This window comes from Pinus tabuliformis, chromosome X, assembly GCF_031772625.1.
Source record: "Pinus tabuliformis cultivar Carrire ecotype Pingquan chromosome X, CPIR1, whole genome shotgun sequence".
In the NCBI taxonomy this organism is placed as follows: domain Eukaryota; kingdom Viridiplantae; phylum Streptophyta; class Pinopsida; order Pinales; family Pinaceae; genus Pinus; species Pinus tabuliformis.
Genome location: NC_142308.1, coordinates 1,501,992,280 through 1,502,006,849, shown reverse-complemented (window position 1 = coordinate 1,502,006,849; position 14,570 = coordinate 1,501,992,280). Strand labels below are relative to the sequence as shown.

At 38.9% G+C, this 14,570-nt stretch overlaps 1 protein-coding gene across 2 annotated transcripts; it reads right to left on the bottom strand.

Annotated features, from left to right (window-relative positions):
• Positions 1-2,582: 2,582 nt before the first annotated feature.
• LOC149145732 (ras-related protein RABD2a-like) lies at positions 2,583-10,596 on the bottom strand. 2 transcript variants are annotated; one of them, XM_089450176.1, is made up of 8 exons: positions 10,294-10,596; positions 9,496-9,568; positions 9,314-9,361; positions 9,130-9,177; positions 3,921-3,992; positions 3,549-3,704; positions 3,197-3,300; positions 2,583-3,006 (listed from the first exon to the last, which is right to left on the bottom strand). In XM_089450176.1, the coding sequence occupies exons 1-8, from the start codon at positions 10,305-10,307 to the stop codon at positions 2,913-2,915; spliced, it is 609 nt and encodes a 202-aa protein (XP_089306302.1). In that variant the 5' UTR covers positions 10,308-10,596; the 3' UTR covers positions 2,583-2,912. The 2 variants fall into 2 exon arrangements, with proteins under 2 accessions (XP_089306302.1, XP_089306301.1); XM_089450175.1 differs by lacking the exon at positions 10,294-10,596 and adding an exon at positions 10,025-10,195.
• Between the last annotated feature and the right edge of the window lie 3,974 nt (positions 10,597-14,570).

The following is a 14,570-nucleotide window of genomic DNA, read 5'->3' as shown; positions in this document are numbered from 1 at the left end:
GTAGGTGGGTTGGATAAGATCACTAGCTCTATTACCATGTGCTAAAGAATTTCAGCACTTTCTTTGTGCAATTAACCATTAGATGACTTGTCTCCTCAGATTTTTTTAATTTCAAAACAATGCTTCCATAATCTGACCATTGGATTCATTTGAACCCCTTGATTGTTATGATGATGCTCTCAAACCCTTGCTCAAGTCTCTCTCTATGCTCTCTAAGCCACAAGTATATCTCACATTATTTTCCTTGCTTTAATTGAAAGAGATAATTTATCTAATGTACCAATCTGTGTAATGACTTGTTCCCAAAGATGTAACGGGAGATTCATAAATCTCATCCACATAGATGATGATGTTAAATTCATTGTAGCTAGACTAATTCGTGATACCATGGCTTCATAAACAGAGTGGCTCTTCCCAGAAAAAGGTCCTTTCTCCTAAAATACACTGCTTATTTTAAAAGTTCATTGAAAAAAACTGTGAAGAAGCCTCTAGTCAGAAACTTGCTGGTATCCCTTCATCCAATCTGTCGATTCTTATCTACCAAATTGCAGCTATTTGGTCGCAAACCTTTAAATCTGCACACCAAATCTCTTTTTTGGAAAAACTGGATGCTTGATTCAGACCTCCTTGAAGGAAATCCTTAGGACCAAGGTGCTATCCTGAGTAACCACAATACAAATACTTGCCATGCCCTGACTCTTGACAATGTCTTTGTAATTCTTGGCTTTGATGGGAATTCAAAGCAAGGAAACAAATTTCAAGGGCTAGTGGTCTGAGGCAACCTTAATCCAAATCCTGTGACAATATCAACTATCACACTTTGTAACTGCCCTAAGCCTACTACAGCAGATAGAACGCCAGTAACACCATATCAGGCCTATTCAACACCTTTGTTGTTTCGGAGCTTACACAAGCTGAGACGACTCAAGGATTTCTTAACAACCACAAGGATCAAGCCCTATTTATTTGTGCATGACTTTACTATGAAAGAAATGTGAAAGTTGTAACATTCCTCAATAGGGAAGGGGTTCTAAAATACATGGAAGCCCTCAATTCTAACTCAGTCACTATCCAATGTCTCAATCATGAACTTAGTCCTCTCTACTAGGGGAAATTACCACTCAAATAGAATAAACCCCAAAAAAGAGGAAAGAAAAAATATGCAATCCATGCTCAGCAAAGGCATTATCAAAAAAATTGCAAATCCTCATCTAATGTGATAGCTTGCTTCTTTATTTACAAATTTATTTAAACAAAAAACTGGAAGTTGAAAGGAGAAGCCGTTCACAGGTTAAGATTTCACTGGAGCTAGCCATTTTCAAATTCATTTAAACACTTCACAGTTATTTCATACTTAAGGTCCTTGTGTGGTACAGGATAAATTAAAATGGCGGATACTTTGAATCAAACATAAACAAGACAACTTTATGTTATTGCAATGTTCTCTTGACATATATATTGACATTGCAGGTACAAAAAAATGTTGTCATATCTTGATTGTTCATATAGCATCCAGAGGTAGATATAAAAAGCTGCCCTTCATGGGTTTTGGGTATCTGCCAGGGGATTGTCTTTCCATTTATACTGACACTTGTTTAATTAACGTTATTGCTTTCTTGCACATAACTTTTCTAAATTCAAATCTGTTTTGCTTCTCTGAATTTTCTCAGGTACACCCTGTACAATAAGTAATATGAAAGTTTGCATAAAGCAATTACCTAGGTTTTTGTTTTATGTACGGCTTGTAAGTTTATGGCAGCATCTTTTAGAAATTTTCAAAATATCGTGAACAAAAACTGAGAGCTGTTCAAAAAAGTTGGCAGAAACAGAAAGAAGAAATGCCATAAAAAAACGTTCATAACCTGGATCAACAAAACCCTCATAAACTTCATAACCTGGATCAACAAAACCCTCATAAACTTCATGACCTGGATCAACAATCACTCAGGAGAATCCCCCAGAATAAGCAGCCATTATGGGTTTTTCGAAAGTTGTTATCCAATATCTGATACATGTAAAGAGCACCCGTTCAACTAACAGTTCAAAAAGTTAGGTCTTTGTTTCTCTCCCTTCTAAAGATTTGAAAGACAAATAGATCCAAGCTGCTTGATCACTAGTTCCTATTGGATCGTCACTTCTCTACTTATTCAGCCAAATTTCAGTTAAATTTTTCATCAAGTTCATTGAAATTGGCCACCACAATAAAAGTTTGGTACCAAAGGAGACTTTCTCCGCTCCCTTCATGTTCTTATCACTCGTTACAAATCATTTTTTCCAGCCAAATATTTCTTCCATATATGTACAGGTAATTAAAATATTAAAAGGTCAAATGTTTCAATAAGTTAACATCAACTTTATTTGTAATAGTAGATTTAATTAGGCATCCAGTTTACATATAATCAATTTTTCCTTTTCCTTCCATCATTCTAAAAATAAGAATCCAGGGGATGAACGGCAGCCCATGTAATTTATGGACAAAATACACAAGCCCACAAAAATTGCTCCGTGCCTATTATTTATGAATCATGAACCAAAAGAAAGTAGACTGAAAAGCAAAGTAGAATATTTAACAGATATGCACGTTCATAATTCAGGCTCTATTTATTGTCATAAATTAATCCATGCATCTTCTTACATTGATTGCTCAATTCAGTAGCCACTTCATAATTTCTTCACAAGAAATCTTTACAAGCAGAGAATATTTTCCAACAGAATATAGAATAATATAAAATACATCAATTCTACATTGTTAACAGCTTACTAGCAGGATCTAGAGTTCCCAGCAGAGAGGATCAAGTATTGATGCCAAGTCAATATTTAACTCAGTGGAACAACAATAAGAAAATCTCGCTGATCTCTTTTAAAATTTGAAGACCCTAAGATAAATCACAAAATGAGACCCACAAAAGTTTCTAGCTACAACAGCCGCCTTTCTGTGGAAGGGGCTGTCCTTTCATTTCAACAGTGTTTGCTTTCCTGTTGCCCTCTGTCAGTTGACTTGCCATCCTGTAAAAAGCCAATCAGGGTGAGATGCCAGAGATTGTTTGTCAGTCAAACATTCAGAAGGCCGCATTTATTTCCAAATAAGCTTCCTAGTGCAATAAAGAAAGCATTTTCACATATTAACACACATCTAATTAATCGCAATCAAAATCTGACGGATTCTAAGACTAGACTAAAATTACAGCACCTATACCTCCTCTTTACTTCCCCAGCCATGGTAAGAAATGCTTGTTCTACATTAGATGCATCTTTCGCACTTGTTTCTAGAAATGGAATCCCCAGTTCATCTGCAAAGGACTGCAACCTCCGAAGGCATCAGTAGAGAGATTACTATTAGAAAAATTATTCAAATGGATATGAACAGGAACAATGCCAGACAACCTCAACCAATAAAAGTGTCCATCAAGCACTGCTGAAGGATACCACTATGACAAATTAATTTTAATCTTTACAAAACATCAAAAAACATGCTTAAACAAACCAGAGAAAAAATATGTATATGTATTAAAAAGGTTTTTATCCTAAAATCATTTGCATCCGTATACCTTTGCCATTTGCTGATCAACAGCTCGTTTCTCTGTCAAGTCACATTTGTTTCCTACTAGAAGTTTGCTCACATTGTCACTTGCATATTTATCAATCTCACTAAGCCATTGCTTGACATTATTGAAACTGTCCATATCTGTCACATCATAAACAATCTGTGATAGCCAAAGGTTAAATATCTATTAGCGTCAAATAATATATTAGAGAGGTACAGGATATACACCATTTCAGTTAAGCATAATGATCGCACTCCATGGAACTCGTTTGTAGCTTTTTACACTGGATCCAAAGGCATATTTTTTGTTTATAACTTTATACATGATTGCAGTGTCTAAAAGATCTAATACCAAATACAGTTCACTGTTGCTTACAATGATTCCGTGAGCTCCACGGTAATAGCTGCTTGTTATGGTCCTGAATCGCTCCTGTCCTGCAGTATCCCACTAAATAACCAATGAAATCAGCAGGTTAGCAAGTGGTCAGTGTCAAAAACATATCAGGCTCAAGAAACAGCCATATAACAAAGCAGATTTTGTTAATTAATGGGCCTGTAAAAGGTATGGTCCATTGAGCTTGACAAATACAAAAATTTAATCTCGATAAATTGGGCACATCAAGATCAGCTTATCAACAAGGTAGACCCTAGCAAAGGCGGAAGAGAGCGAAAATGGGTTCGTCACAGACATCGCAGCTGGTTATGGACAACATTCTTTCACAGTCTCTGAACAAACAAGTTAAGCCGGAGAAATCATGGCGGGTTAAAGCTGGAAAAAAGGGCAAGAAAAAAGACAAGTACCGTGCTCAGAATGCTGAGGTACAGGCCGCCATGTCAGTGGGAGGAGTGGCCGCGGCCGTGGCCGCTGTAGCGGCTGCAACGGCGCGTTGTCAAGACAATGGGGGACAGTCGAAGACGAGCATGGCCGTGGCATCGGCTGCAGCCCTCGTTGCAGCGCAGTGCGTTGAGAAGGCAGTGTCCATGGGAGCTGATCGCCGGCAACTGGCTTCTCTTCTTATTTCTGCTGTTAATGTCAAGACCCCTGGAGATATCGTCACTTTGACAGCCGGAGCAGCCACAGGGTTCAGTCAGCAAGTTGTTGTGGATCTGCGGTTCAGCGCGAGGAAAGATGGGAATCTGGTGACGTCCGAGATGTGCCGAGGCATCTTGAACACGCTCACATGGAGACTCGATGTTAAATGGGGGAAAATGGAGTTTGCAGACAAAGTGTTTGAGAAAAGTCCTGAACGAAACGCTATTGATTGGAATGCATCGCTTTCTGGTTCTGTGAAGAATGGGAGAGTGGACGATGTACTGGAGTTGTTTTGGGCAAAGACTGAAAGAAATGTGGTCTCATGGACTACCATGAATACAGGACATGCGCAGAAGGACTGTATGGACAAGGCACTTCTGGCCGGAAGCAAGCAGCGAATCTGCTCCTCATTCTCGCCAGACTTGCTTGCAGAGATTCCTCTTTTGATTCAGCCAGATCTGTTGGAAGAATCTCAGGAATTTCAAATCCAAGTCAAACTACTGGGAAAGACAAGGATGCATTGGGTTCGAGCAACAGATCTAGTCCAGGATCTACTGCAAAAACTGGAATGCCAGCTGGGGATCCCCTCCTCCCTCATCAGATTGTTATATAAGGGTAAGCAACTATTGAATCCCCTACCTCTCTCTTTTTACAGCATTCATAAGGACGCCTCCATCGAGGCTTCTTTTCGTTTAAGAGGTGGTTCTTTTGGGCAGACCTCCTCTGCCCCTTTTTTCTCTTACAAAGATGCAGCTAGCAAAGACGCTGCCCAACCTCAGTCTTCTTCGAAAACAGCCCATCCAAACGAGGCTCCAAAGCCTTTTTTGGTAGATAAATCAGAGGAAATTCCCTCCCTCAATTTCACTCATCCTGAGATTGAAAATCGTTTACAGATTTTCGAAGAATCGGCACTCATCTGCAGATTTAATGGGCTTTGGCCTCGCACAGCAGATCTTTACCAATGGATCCACTCCACTTGGACCAAAAAAAGCAAGATTTACTTATGTTCAAAAGGATTCTTCATTGTGGTTTTTGACTCAAATGAAGATTACCAGAAGGCCTTAATGGAAGGCCCTTGGTTCTGGGGTGCGGCTGGGCTCTTTCTCACCCCCTGGTTTCCAGATTTTGACCCTTCTACAGCAGTCATCACCAAGCTTCCCATTTGGGTCAGGCTCCCGAATCTTCTAGCTCATCTATGGCATGCATCTGTTTTCATTGCCATTGCAGAATCTTTGGGACGGTACCTGGCTGTAGACAGCTCAAGAAAGGAAAATGGTCTTTACACCTACGGCAGACTTTGTGCAGAAATAGACATCAGTAAAGGACTACCGGATCAGATTAATCTCAAGATTGGAGATTTCCATTGGACTCAAACCTTAGATTACGAGAACACAGCCTTCAGATGCCGCCATTGCCATCAAACGGGGCACCTCCAAAATACATGTTCTCAGTTCCTCCAAAAAAAGAAGAATCTAAATCGCAAACCCAAATCCAAGCGCTGGAATCCTTGTGAGCCTCCCCGCTCAATGTACGATCTAGATTTCTCTAGCTCGGGGGAGGAGGAAACTGAAGATGTTTTGCAGAATGATGAGGCTACAGTAGCAGATGTGAAGAATGATGTGATTCCGATGGACACTCCCTCGGATGCTCCAGCAGCATCCTCTAACCCACAGCTTTCTCAGAAACGTACTCATTTGTCTTCTTCCTCAGATTCTGACAAGGAGATTCTGCCGCCAATGCAGAATAGTCTTCAGATTGTCATGGCTCAGCCAAACTCCTCGGGGTGGGTCAAAGTAAACAAGAAAAAAGGCAAAAAATATCGTGTGGCTGGAAATGACTCCTCGGGGTAGTTCTCTGAGCCGAGTTCTTTCTTTTTGTTCTCCTTTGTCTACTCAGTCCTTTCATGGAATGTCTCTTAGCGCGAGGTGGTTAGCCTTTCACCGATGGCTCCCTTGCTTTTCTGCTTCGCTTGCTTGCAAGCTTGATTGTACTATACTTTTCTTTTCTTAATAGAATTAGTCTTTATTCAGAAAAAAAAAAAGATCAGCTTATCAACCCAGTGTTTTAATCAGCTTGGCATCGTAAAATTTTCTACGAACAACATGGCCTTTTGCGTAACAAAATTCTTTAGCACCTATGATGTATACCACAACTGGAAGGATACTAAACATTGATCCATCTTAACACAGGACCTGTTAAGTGCAGAGTGGGAAATATTGTAAGCGAGATAATAACACAATGGCTCTTACTTTTAATTTTTCATTTTGAAGTTATGGTCAATAAGAGAAAAAAGACGTTAGCTCTTTTCATCATTTTGTGGCATTACATGACTAACACAGACAAGAACTTTTAACCTTGATACATTGGGCACATCAAGATCAGCTTGTCAATTTGTTTTTTAATCAAATTGGCATCGTGAAATTTTCTCAAGGAAAACAAGGCCTGTTGAGTAAACTAGTTATTTAGCACCTATGATGTATACAATCACTGGAAGAAGACACTAGCATGGATCCATCTTGATTATTAACACCAGATCTATTAGTCATAAAAAGGGAAATATTGTAGGTAAAATAAATAACATACTGGTTTATTTTGAAGGTATCTTCACTAAAATAAAAATTATATCAACTCTTTTTCATTTTGTAGTGTAACATGCACAGACACAAACAGTGTTGAAAATAGCCTCCCAGCCAGGTTGTACAGCTGCCAGCATCTTTCTTCTCTTGGTGCAATATGTATATCTGTGCAGAATGAAAGTTCAAATGATGTATACAATCACTGGAAGAAGACACTAGCATGGATCCATCTTGATTATTAACACCAGATCTATTAGGCATAAAAAGGGAAATATTGTAGGTAAAATAAATAACATACTGGTTTATTTTGAAGGTATCTTCACTAAAATAAAAATTATATCAACTCTTTTTCATTTTGTAGTGTAACATGCACAGACACAAACAGTGTTGAAAATAGCCCCCCAGCCAGGTTGTACAGCTGCCAGCATCTTTCTTCTCTTGGTGCAATATGTATATCTGTGCAGAATGAAAGTTCAAAAGATGTATACCAAAGCTGCTACGAATATATTTGTGTACACAAGATGTATACCAAAGCTGTTATGAATATATTTGTGTACAGGTGTATGTGAACTGAACTGCTGCATATGTAGGAAGTGTGCAACAGATGCAATGAATGCAGATAATGCAGAGAATAGCAGTCACTGACATAAAGCAACTTTCAATCGAAAATTAAGGCCTGCAAAAATAGTAGGGGCATATCACCAGAGGTATATTCACATCAATCCTACATAAAACAGTCACCCGAAAAGAAACACAAGGCACATGTCCTAGAACAACATATTCCCCTTAAATTTTTGCAGCATTGTGTGAAAGCAGTTGATTAATTGTTTATTCTCCATGTAAATATACAATTTGTCGACAGTCACAAGCTTAGGCTAAACAGTGATAGTGCCTTTCAACACAACAGATAAGCTCATACTAACAATTCGAGAATTTTGGGCAGTAGAGATTGGATGAATGGGAGAAAAGAGGAGAAACCCCTGCCTTACTCTCACAGAAGCAGCTCCCGGACCAAAACTTAACTTAGGAGGGAAGAGCAAGGAGGAATTTGCATTGAGGCTGAGGGATTGAGGCTGGGGGCAAGGCCAGACACCTCTGGTGCATCGCAAAGGCAGAGGTTGGATGGATGGTAGAAAAGAGGAGAAATGCCTGCCTTAATCTCACAGAAGCAGCTCCTGGACCAAATCTTAGGAGGGTTTCAAAAGCATGAAGGGAAAGGATGCTAGTGGCACGGAAGAGCAAGGAGGAATTTGCATTGAGGTTGAGGGGCAAGGCCAGACACCTTTGGTGCATCGCAAAGGCAATCTTGTGTAAGGTAGGACATGCAGCAGCAGCAGTTCTTAAGCATGAGCTGGTTTAAGGTGGCAACAAGTCACCTGCTTCTATGTAGATCTTGGCATGAGATGGCAGGCTTCTTCTGTTGCAGGTCACTCCAAAGGGAATGATACTAGAGAAGATGCCTCTAGTCATGTAGTGATGTGGAATGTGATGCCCATTTCTCCTATCTTAGACTGTTCATGTCTACACCACTGGATGCCAGAATTACCCTATTTGTATGCACGCATCAGTGGGGACATGATCTAGGATGCCAGTTCTGTCTTGGTTACTGTAGACACCTGTGGATCTGGTTCAATATCTTTCTCCCTGGTAGCTTAGCTATTGCATTATGCTCTCAGTGTCACGCTGCTCCCTTTCAGGACACCCTGTAATTTTGTAAAGGGAAGTTTAGTTCAGTCTACTAATGTTTGTGTTTGAGGCCATGTTTCTTTGTGGCACGGGCCTCAATCCGTAAGAGCAAGCTTTGCAGTAGATTGGCATATTAGTTCAAAGTTCGTCTTGCAGGATTTGCAGGTCTTGGCTTTGAACCCATAAGCTAGTCGGTAGCGCGTTTGTTACATGCCCATTTTTTTGAAATATGTACCTGTAAATTATTGTTTTATTAATAAACATAAGCATCTTCCAAAAACAATACTTACAATTTGAAGCTTGATTGCCTTGCCATCCAACTCAATTGTTCTGATTTTCTGTTCAGCATAACAAATATTCTACATAAGCTCTAAAACACTATTTGCGGAAAATATTTCTGAGGCATGAAAGGGCCATTTCAAAGCACAAATCCATAGCATAGCCTGATTAAAAAATTTCAGATCTTCAGCTTACAAAATCTACACCAATGGTGCTGATGTAACTGTCCACGTATGAATCATCCTGTAAGAGAAACATATTGCAAAACGGCATGAATCAATAGCCCAGCTATATTTACTGTAGAAAAGCGTAAATTCATGAAAATTACACCATCCTTCAAATCATTTTAGCATTCAATCCGGAGCAGGAAATCTTACCGCAAACCGCAGTAGCAAACATGACTTTCCAACCCCAGAATCACCAATCAGCAAAAGCTTGAACAAGTAGTCGCTACACAGCACAGCCAAGGCACATAAGTTAGTAAGGAGGACACAATGCAATCACGGAATTGAAACCAATTTTGTTTTCTGAAAGACGTGAAATGCATAATCTCATGTTCTGGACTAACTGCCCTTTTTCCAAACACGCTCGACTCAAGTGAGATTAGAAAAAACCTACCCTTGAAGACCAATTTTAAACTTCGGTAATATCTGATAGATCGGTTTGATCTAGGCCAATTTTAAGAAATCTACATTGCATTGCAATAAGAAGACTTTGCAAGCTAAGGCATAACAAAACCCACATTTCTCATGCTGAGAAAGGGCAGACTGATTTCTATAAAATCATCTATAGAATTAAAGCAACATAGAATACACATAAAATAAAAGCATTAATTATGTTGAAAACAGAGATGCAACCCAACAAATGCAAAAGCAGGAAAACATGCATAAACTGATACGACAATACCTGTAAAAACAAAGTCCGGAAATGATGAAACGAGCCATTGGAATGAGAGATCCCCATGGAATCCATCAGGGAAAAAGGCTAGAGGGCAAATACAGCGAGTGCAAAGCACTGAATCCCCAAAAGAACATATAGAAACCCAACAATTGCGAATCCCTAATTTAAATACCCTAAAGCTTCCTTGCAAATTATTTGACTGCAAATGGAACCCCCATAAAAGAGCTGCAAAGTTAAAAAGCGAGAAAGCATGCATTGAAAGAAGGGTATCTTACTATTCCGTAGTCATTTTGAAGCCACTCTTCAGCTGTACACAGATCTGGAAATGGCTGACGAAATGAAATGATTTGCAGACTCGAGGACGAACTTTCCGCCCTCTGAAATCCAAATATAAACAAATAATCAAGAGCGAGAGTCAAAGCATTATTATTAAGCTTCAAAGGATTTTGGCACTAATCAAGGGCTGATGGAGGTCCATGGATTAAATTATATTGCCAGTAGGTTGCTTGCCGACAGATACGATTCTATAAATGGAAGAAGGCTTAATTTATTACAAAGGTCCCACAAACACAATTCCTTTGAGTGTGTTTTATTATTAGGCATGCACATGGAACAAGAACCCTCCATTGGTATTGGAGATTCACTTTCCAGTTGGCCATTGGATTTTATAAACTGTTTGTTGTTATTGATAGGTTAATCTGTTTCTGGTTTTGGTATTATTATGGTTGGTAGATTTGATTTGATGTCTTATGAGTAATGTGAGCAACGTAGGGTTATCATTGCCAGCTTTACTAAAATAAAGGTCGGCAATGTAGATTTATAAGCACAAGTTAGCTTATTATAATGATATTACCTTATCGTATAAATTATTTTTTGTATTTTCATTAGTAAAATTTATGAAAATGATTGTGAAAGTATTAATAAATTATTTAATTTGGTGGGTTATGTTTAATGATGGAGTGCAATTATTTATAAAAGAGAAATTTTGAGGTTAGTTTTTTATTCATTGTTTTTTTTAAATATTGTAAGTTGTTATTTGATGTGTTTTTCTAATATTAAATGCGGGTGATTATTCATTTTATTTATTTTTATTTTTATACTAATTCTATGATGAGGTGTTAATCGAGGAGGATAAGTTTGGGGTTGTTGATTGGGTTGCTTTGGTTATTTTGATAAGACGTTTATATTAAATGTATGCATATGCATGTAAATGAATGGTTTTATTTTTATCATGTTTCACAACATGCAGAGGAGGAATGAGGGTTAGTACATCTGGAGGTGGAGCAGAGCTAAGGGGTAATAGCTCGACCTCCTAGAGAAATTAGATTGTGGGGGAATGTGTCTGAGCATGTTGCAAATTCCTAATGGCATTTGGCACAAGGCGAGAGATATTTATCCACTTTGAGAGAGACTTTGGGGATAACCGAATATAGGGCAGTTCTGAGAGGTGGTGGTTTCGCAAAGAAATTAGTGGCAATTCTGCAAAGCTCGTGTTTAAGGAGATATTCAGGCTGCGATTTCATGGACGCCCCCTCAACTATCACGCATGGACCTTCTTTAGCTTTACACTCTTGGAGTTTAGCGGCTATCACCCACGGGGTAACTCTAAATCCTTTCAATTATCATTGTAAATTAAAATTTTGTATGCAATTTGGGTTTTGGCATTGGTAGTGTTGTATGCTTGCATAGTTTTATAGTGTTTTGTTAAGAGTGGAGTTGTTTAGCAGTTTCAGAGGCTTTAGTAACTAGTTTTGTAGAGGGGGTATAAAAGTGGTCTTGTTGTAACTCTGATATCAATTTTTGTATATCTAACCCGGAATATTATAGATCTGATATAAAAGTATAAAATAATGCAAATAAACCCAGAAATAATATGAAATGATACTTTATTGATTAAAACCCTTAAGGTAGGGCAACACCATACATTCACTCCTTAAGGAAGGAGAGCACTCCACAAGCCATATGCCTGTTCATACAATAATACTTCTCTTCATCTCCCTGTGGAGTCTCTAGCCTTTATATAGGCCTCATACATACAATACCATGCATCATTACCATGGTTCCCTCATACCATCAACTAATACCATGGGCCCATTACATTATTATTAACTACTTGTGGTCCCTTGCATGACATGGGTTAACCACCTTATTTATTACTATGGCCCATCCCATTATTACATTATTACCTTGGGTACCACCCTTGGTACCCCCTATTATCCCCCCTAGGTATATAACATTCCACCCCCTTAAGCATGTTTCGTCCCCGAAACATGGGAAGAACACAAATAATAAGATCTACTCAAAAGAGTAGTCCACTGGTACCATGCACGTGCATCTAGCCATCCAAGAGAAAGGTGAACCCTCGATCTCACTGGTGCCTCGCTCGCTTGAGATGGAAGTTGACCGTGGCAGCTCTTCTGTGTTGATGTGTAGTGGGTGGATCGTCTCTCCTTTCTATCCATCATGTGACTACTTGGTTTCCATGATGGTTGTCTTGCGGGGTGATGTGGGTGATGATATGTTGAAGTTTTAACCCACGATGGCTTTTGCTTGACTTCACCCTGCTGTGGTGCCTGTTGTGGTGTCTTCTTTTTCAATATGACTTCAACTACTGAGCCCTCCTCTGATGTATCATCACCTGTAGCCTCTGTTTGTGTTTGATTGTTGATCATCAAAGGCTCATCATCTGACGTGTCAGTCCCTTGAACATCTTCTGCTTCAGCCTCCTTGGACTCTACCTGCTTGTTAATGGAAATATCCTGTAATGTAATTTTCTTCTTTTTATACCAGAGCTTCAGGAATTTCTTCTGCACATTAATATTGGTAGTACCCACTAATTCCATCCAAGGGTATCCCAAAACAACATCCATGTTATTCATATCTGAAGCATAAAAATCACCATGAAACACATACTTATCCATAGAAAGCTTCAAATCTTTATAGATTTGAACATCCTTATCATCAACCTGTGTATGTTCAATTTGCTTTACTGGGACTTGCAATTTTTGTGCCAAATTAACACTGATAAAATTATGTTGACAACTAGGATTGATAGAAACAATGATCTTCCCTTTCTGAATCAATCCATGAACCTGCAATAAGGATATACCAGTAGAAATAGACCCACATGTTTCTCCTTATCTTGTTTTCTGTCATGAGACCATCTGTCTAAAAGTAATTTTTCAAATTCTTTATCCGACAAGTCGTCCAACTATTTGATGCCAAGTGATCTCCACCATCTGTCAGCCTCTTCTGTCAAATTAAGTAGTACCATACCTTTCCAACATATGCGATATTTGGACTTTATTCTTTGTATGAATTCTTCAATAGTAGGACCATCATCTTTTCCTGTAAACCTTTCCATGAAGAGGGTTTGAAAAATTCGCTTACTTGAAATAGTCACAGTTTATTCAATATTGCTCAGAATCTCTATTATAACCTGTTTTTGGAAATGGAACAACCATTCTGCATCTGCCCATGTGATAGAAATCCTGATTTAGACATTGGAATTTCAGAACTGCGCTGCTACTCTCCCGCCGTCACCCCAAAATTTCTGAAAAAAGAGCTGATTTTAAATCAGCGATATCTTCCTCATCCGGACTCCGATTCGCCTGATTTTTTTTTTGAAATCAGGTGTTTTGTCACAAGGATTCCAGATCTACAATTAGATCTTACAGATCTGGCACCAGGACGTCCAGATCTGCGCCTCAAATTCGCTGGCCCTAAAAATTCTCTGCAACCTACTGATTTTTAGATCAGCGATATCTCCTTCATCCGGACTCCGATTCGACCGATTTTTTTTTTTGAAATCGGCTATTTTTTCACAAGGAATACAGATCTGCAATTAGATTCTGCAGATCTTGAACCAAAACGTACAGATCTGATCTGCAAATTCGCCACCCGAGAAACCCTGCAAAAATGAAAAAAAAAATTCTCCACGGTTTGCCCAAGAAAGAGCTCTGATACCACTTGTTGTAGCTCTGATACCAATTGTTGTAGCTCTGATACCAATTGTTGTGGATCTAACCCGGAAATACTATAGATCTGATATGAAAATATAAGATAATGCAAATAAACCCAGAAATAATATGAAATGATACTTTATTGATCAAAACCCTTAAGGTAGGGCAACACCATACATTCACTCCTTAAGGAAGGAGAGCACTCCACAAGCCATATGCATGTTCATACAATAATACTTCTCTTCATCTTCCTGTGGAGTCTCTAGCCTTTATATAGGCCTCATACATACAATACCATGCATCATTACCATGGTTCCCTCATACCATCAACTAATACCATGGGCCCATTACATTATTATTAACTACTTGTGGTCCCTTACATGACATGGGTTAACCACCTTATTTATTACTATGGCCCATCCCATTATTACATTATTACCTTGGGTACCACCCTTGGTACCCCCTATTATCCCCCCTAGGTATATAACAGTGGTTTTGTTGTGTAATACTAGCATTGAGACCCTACCCCTGCGTTGCACTGGCTTCTCCTTGAATTTTAAATTCTCCTACATTTTTTGTGTTGTCATTAC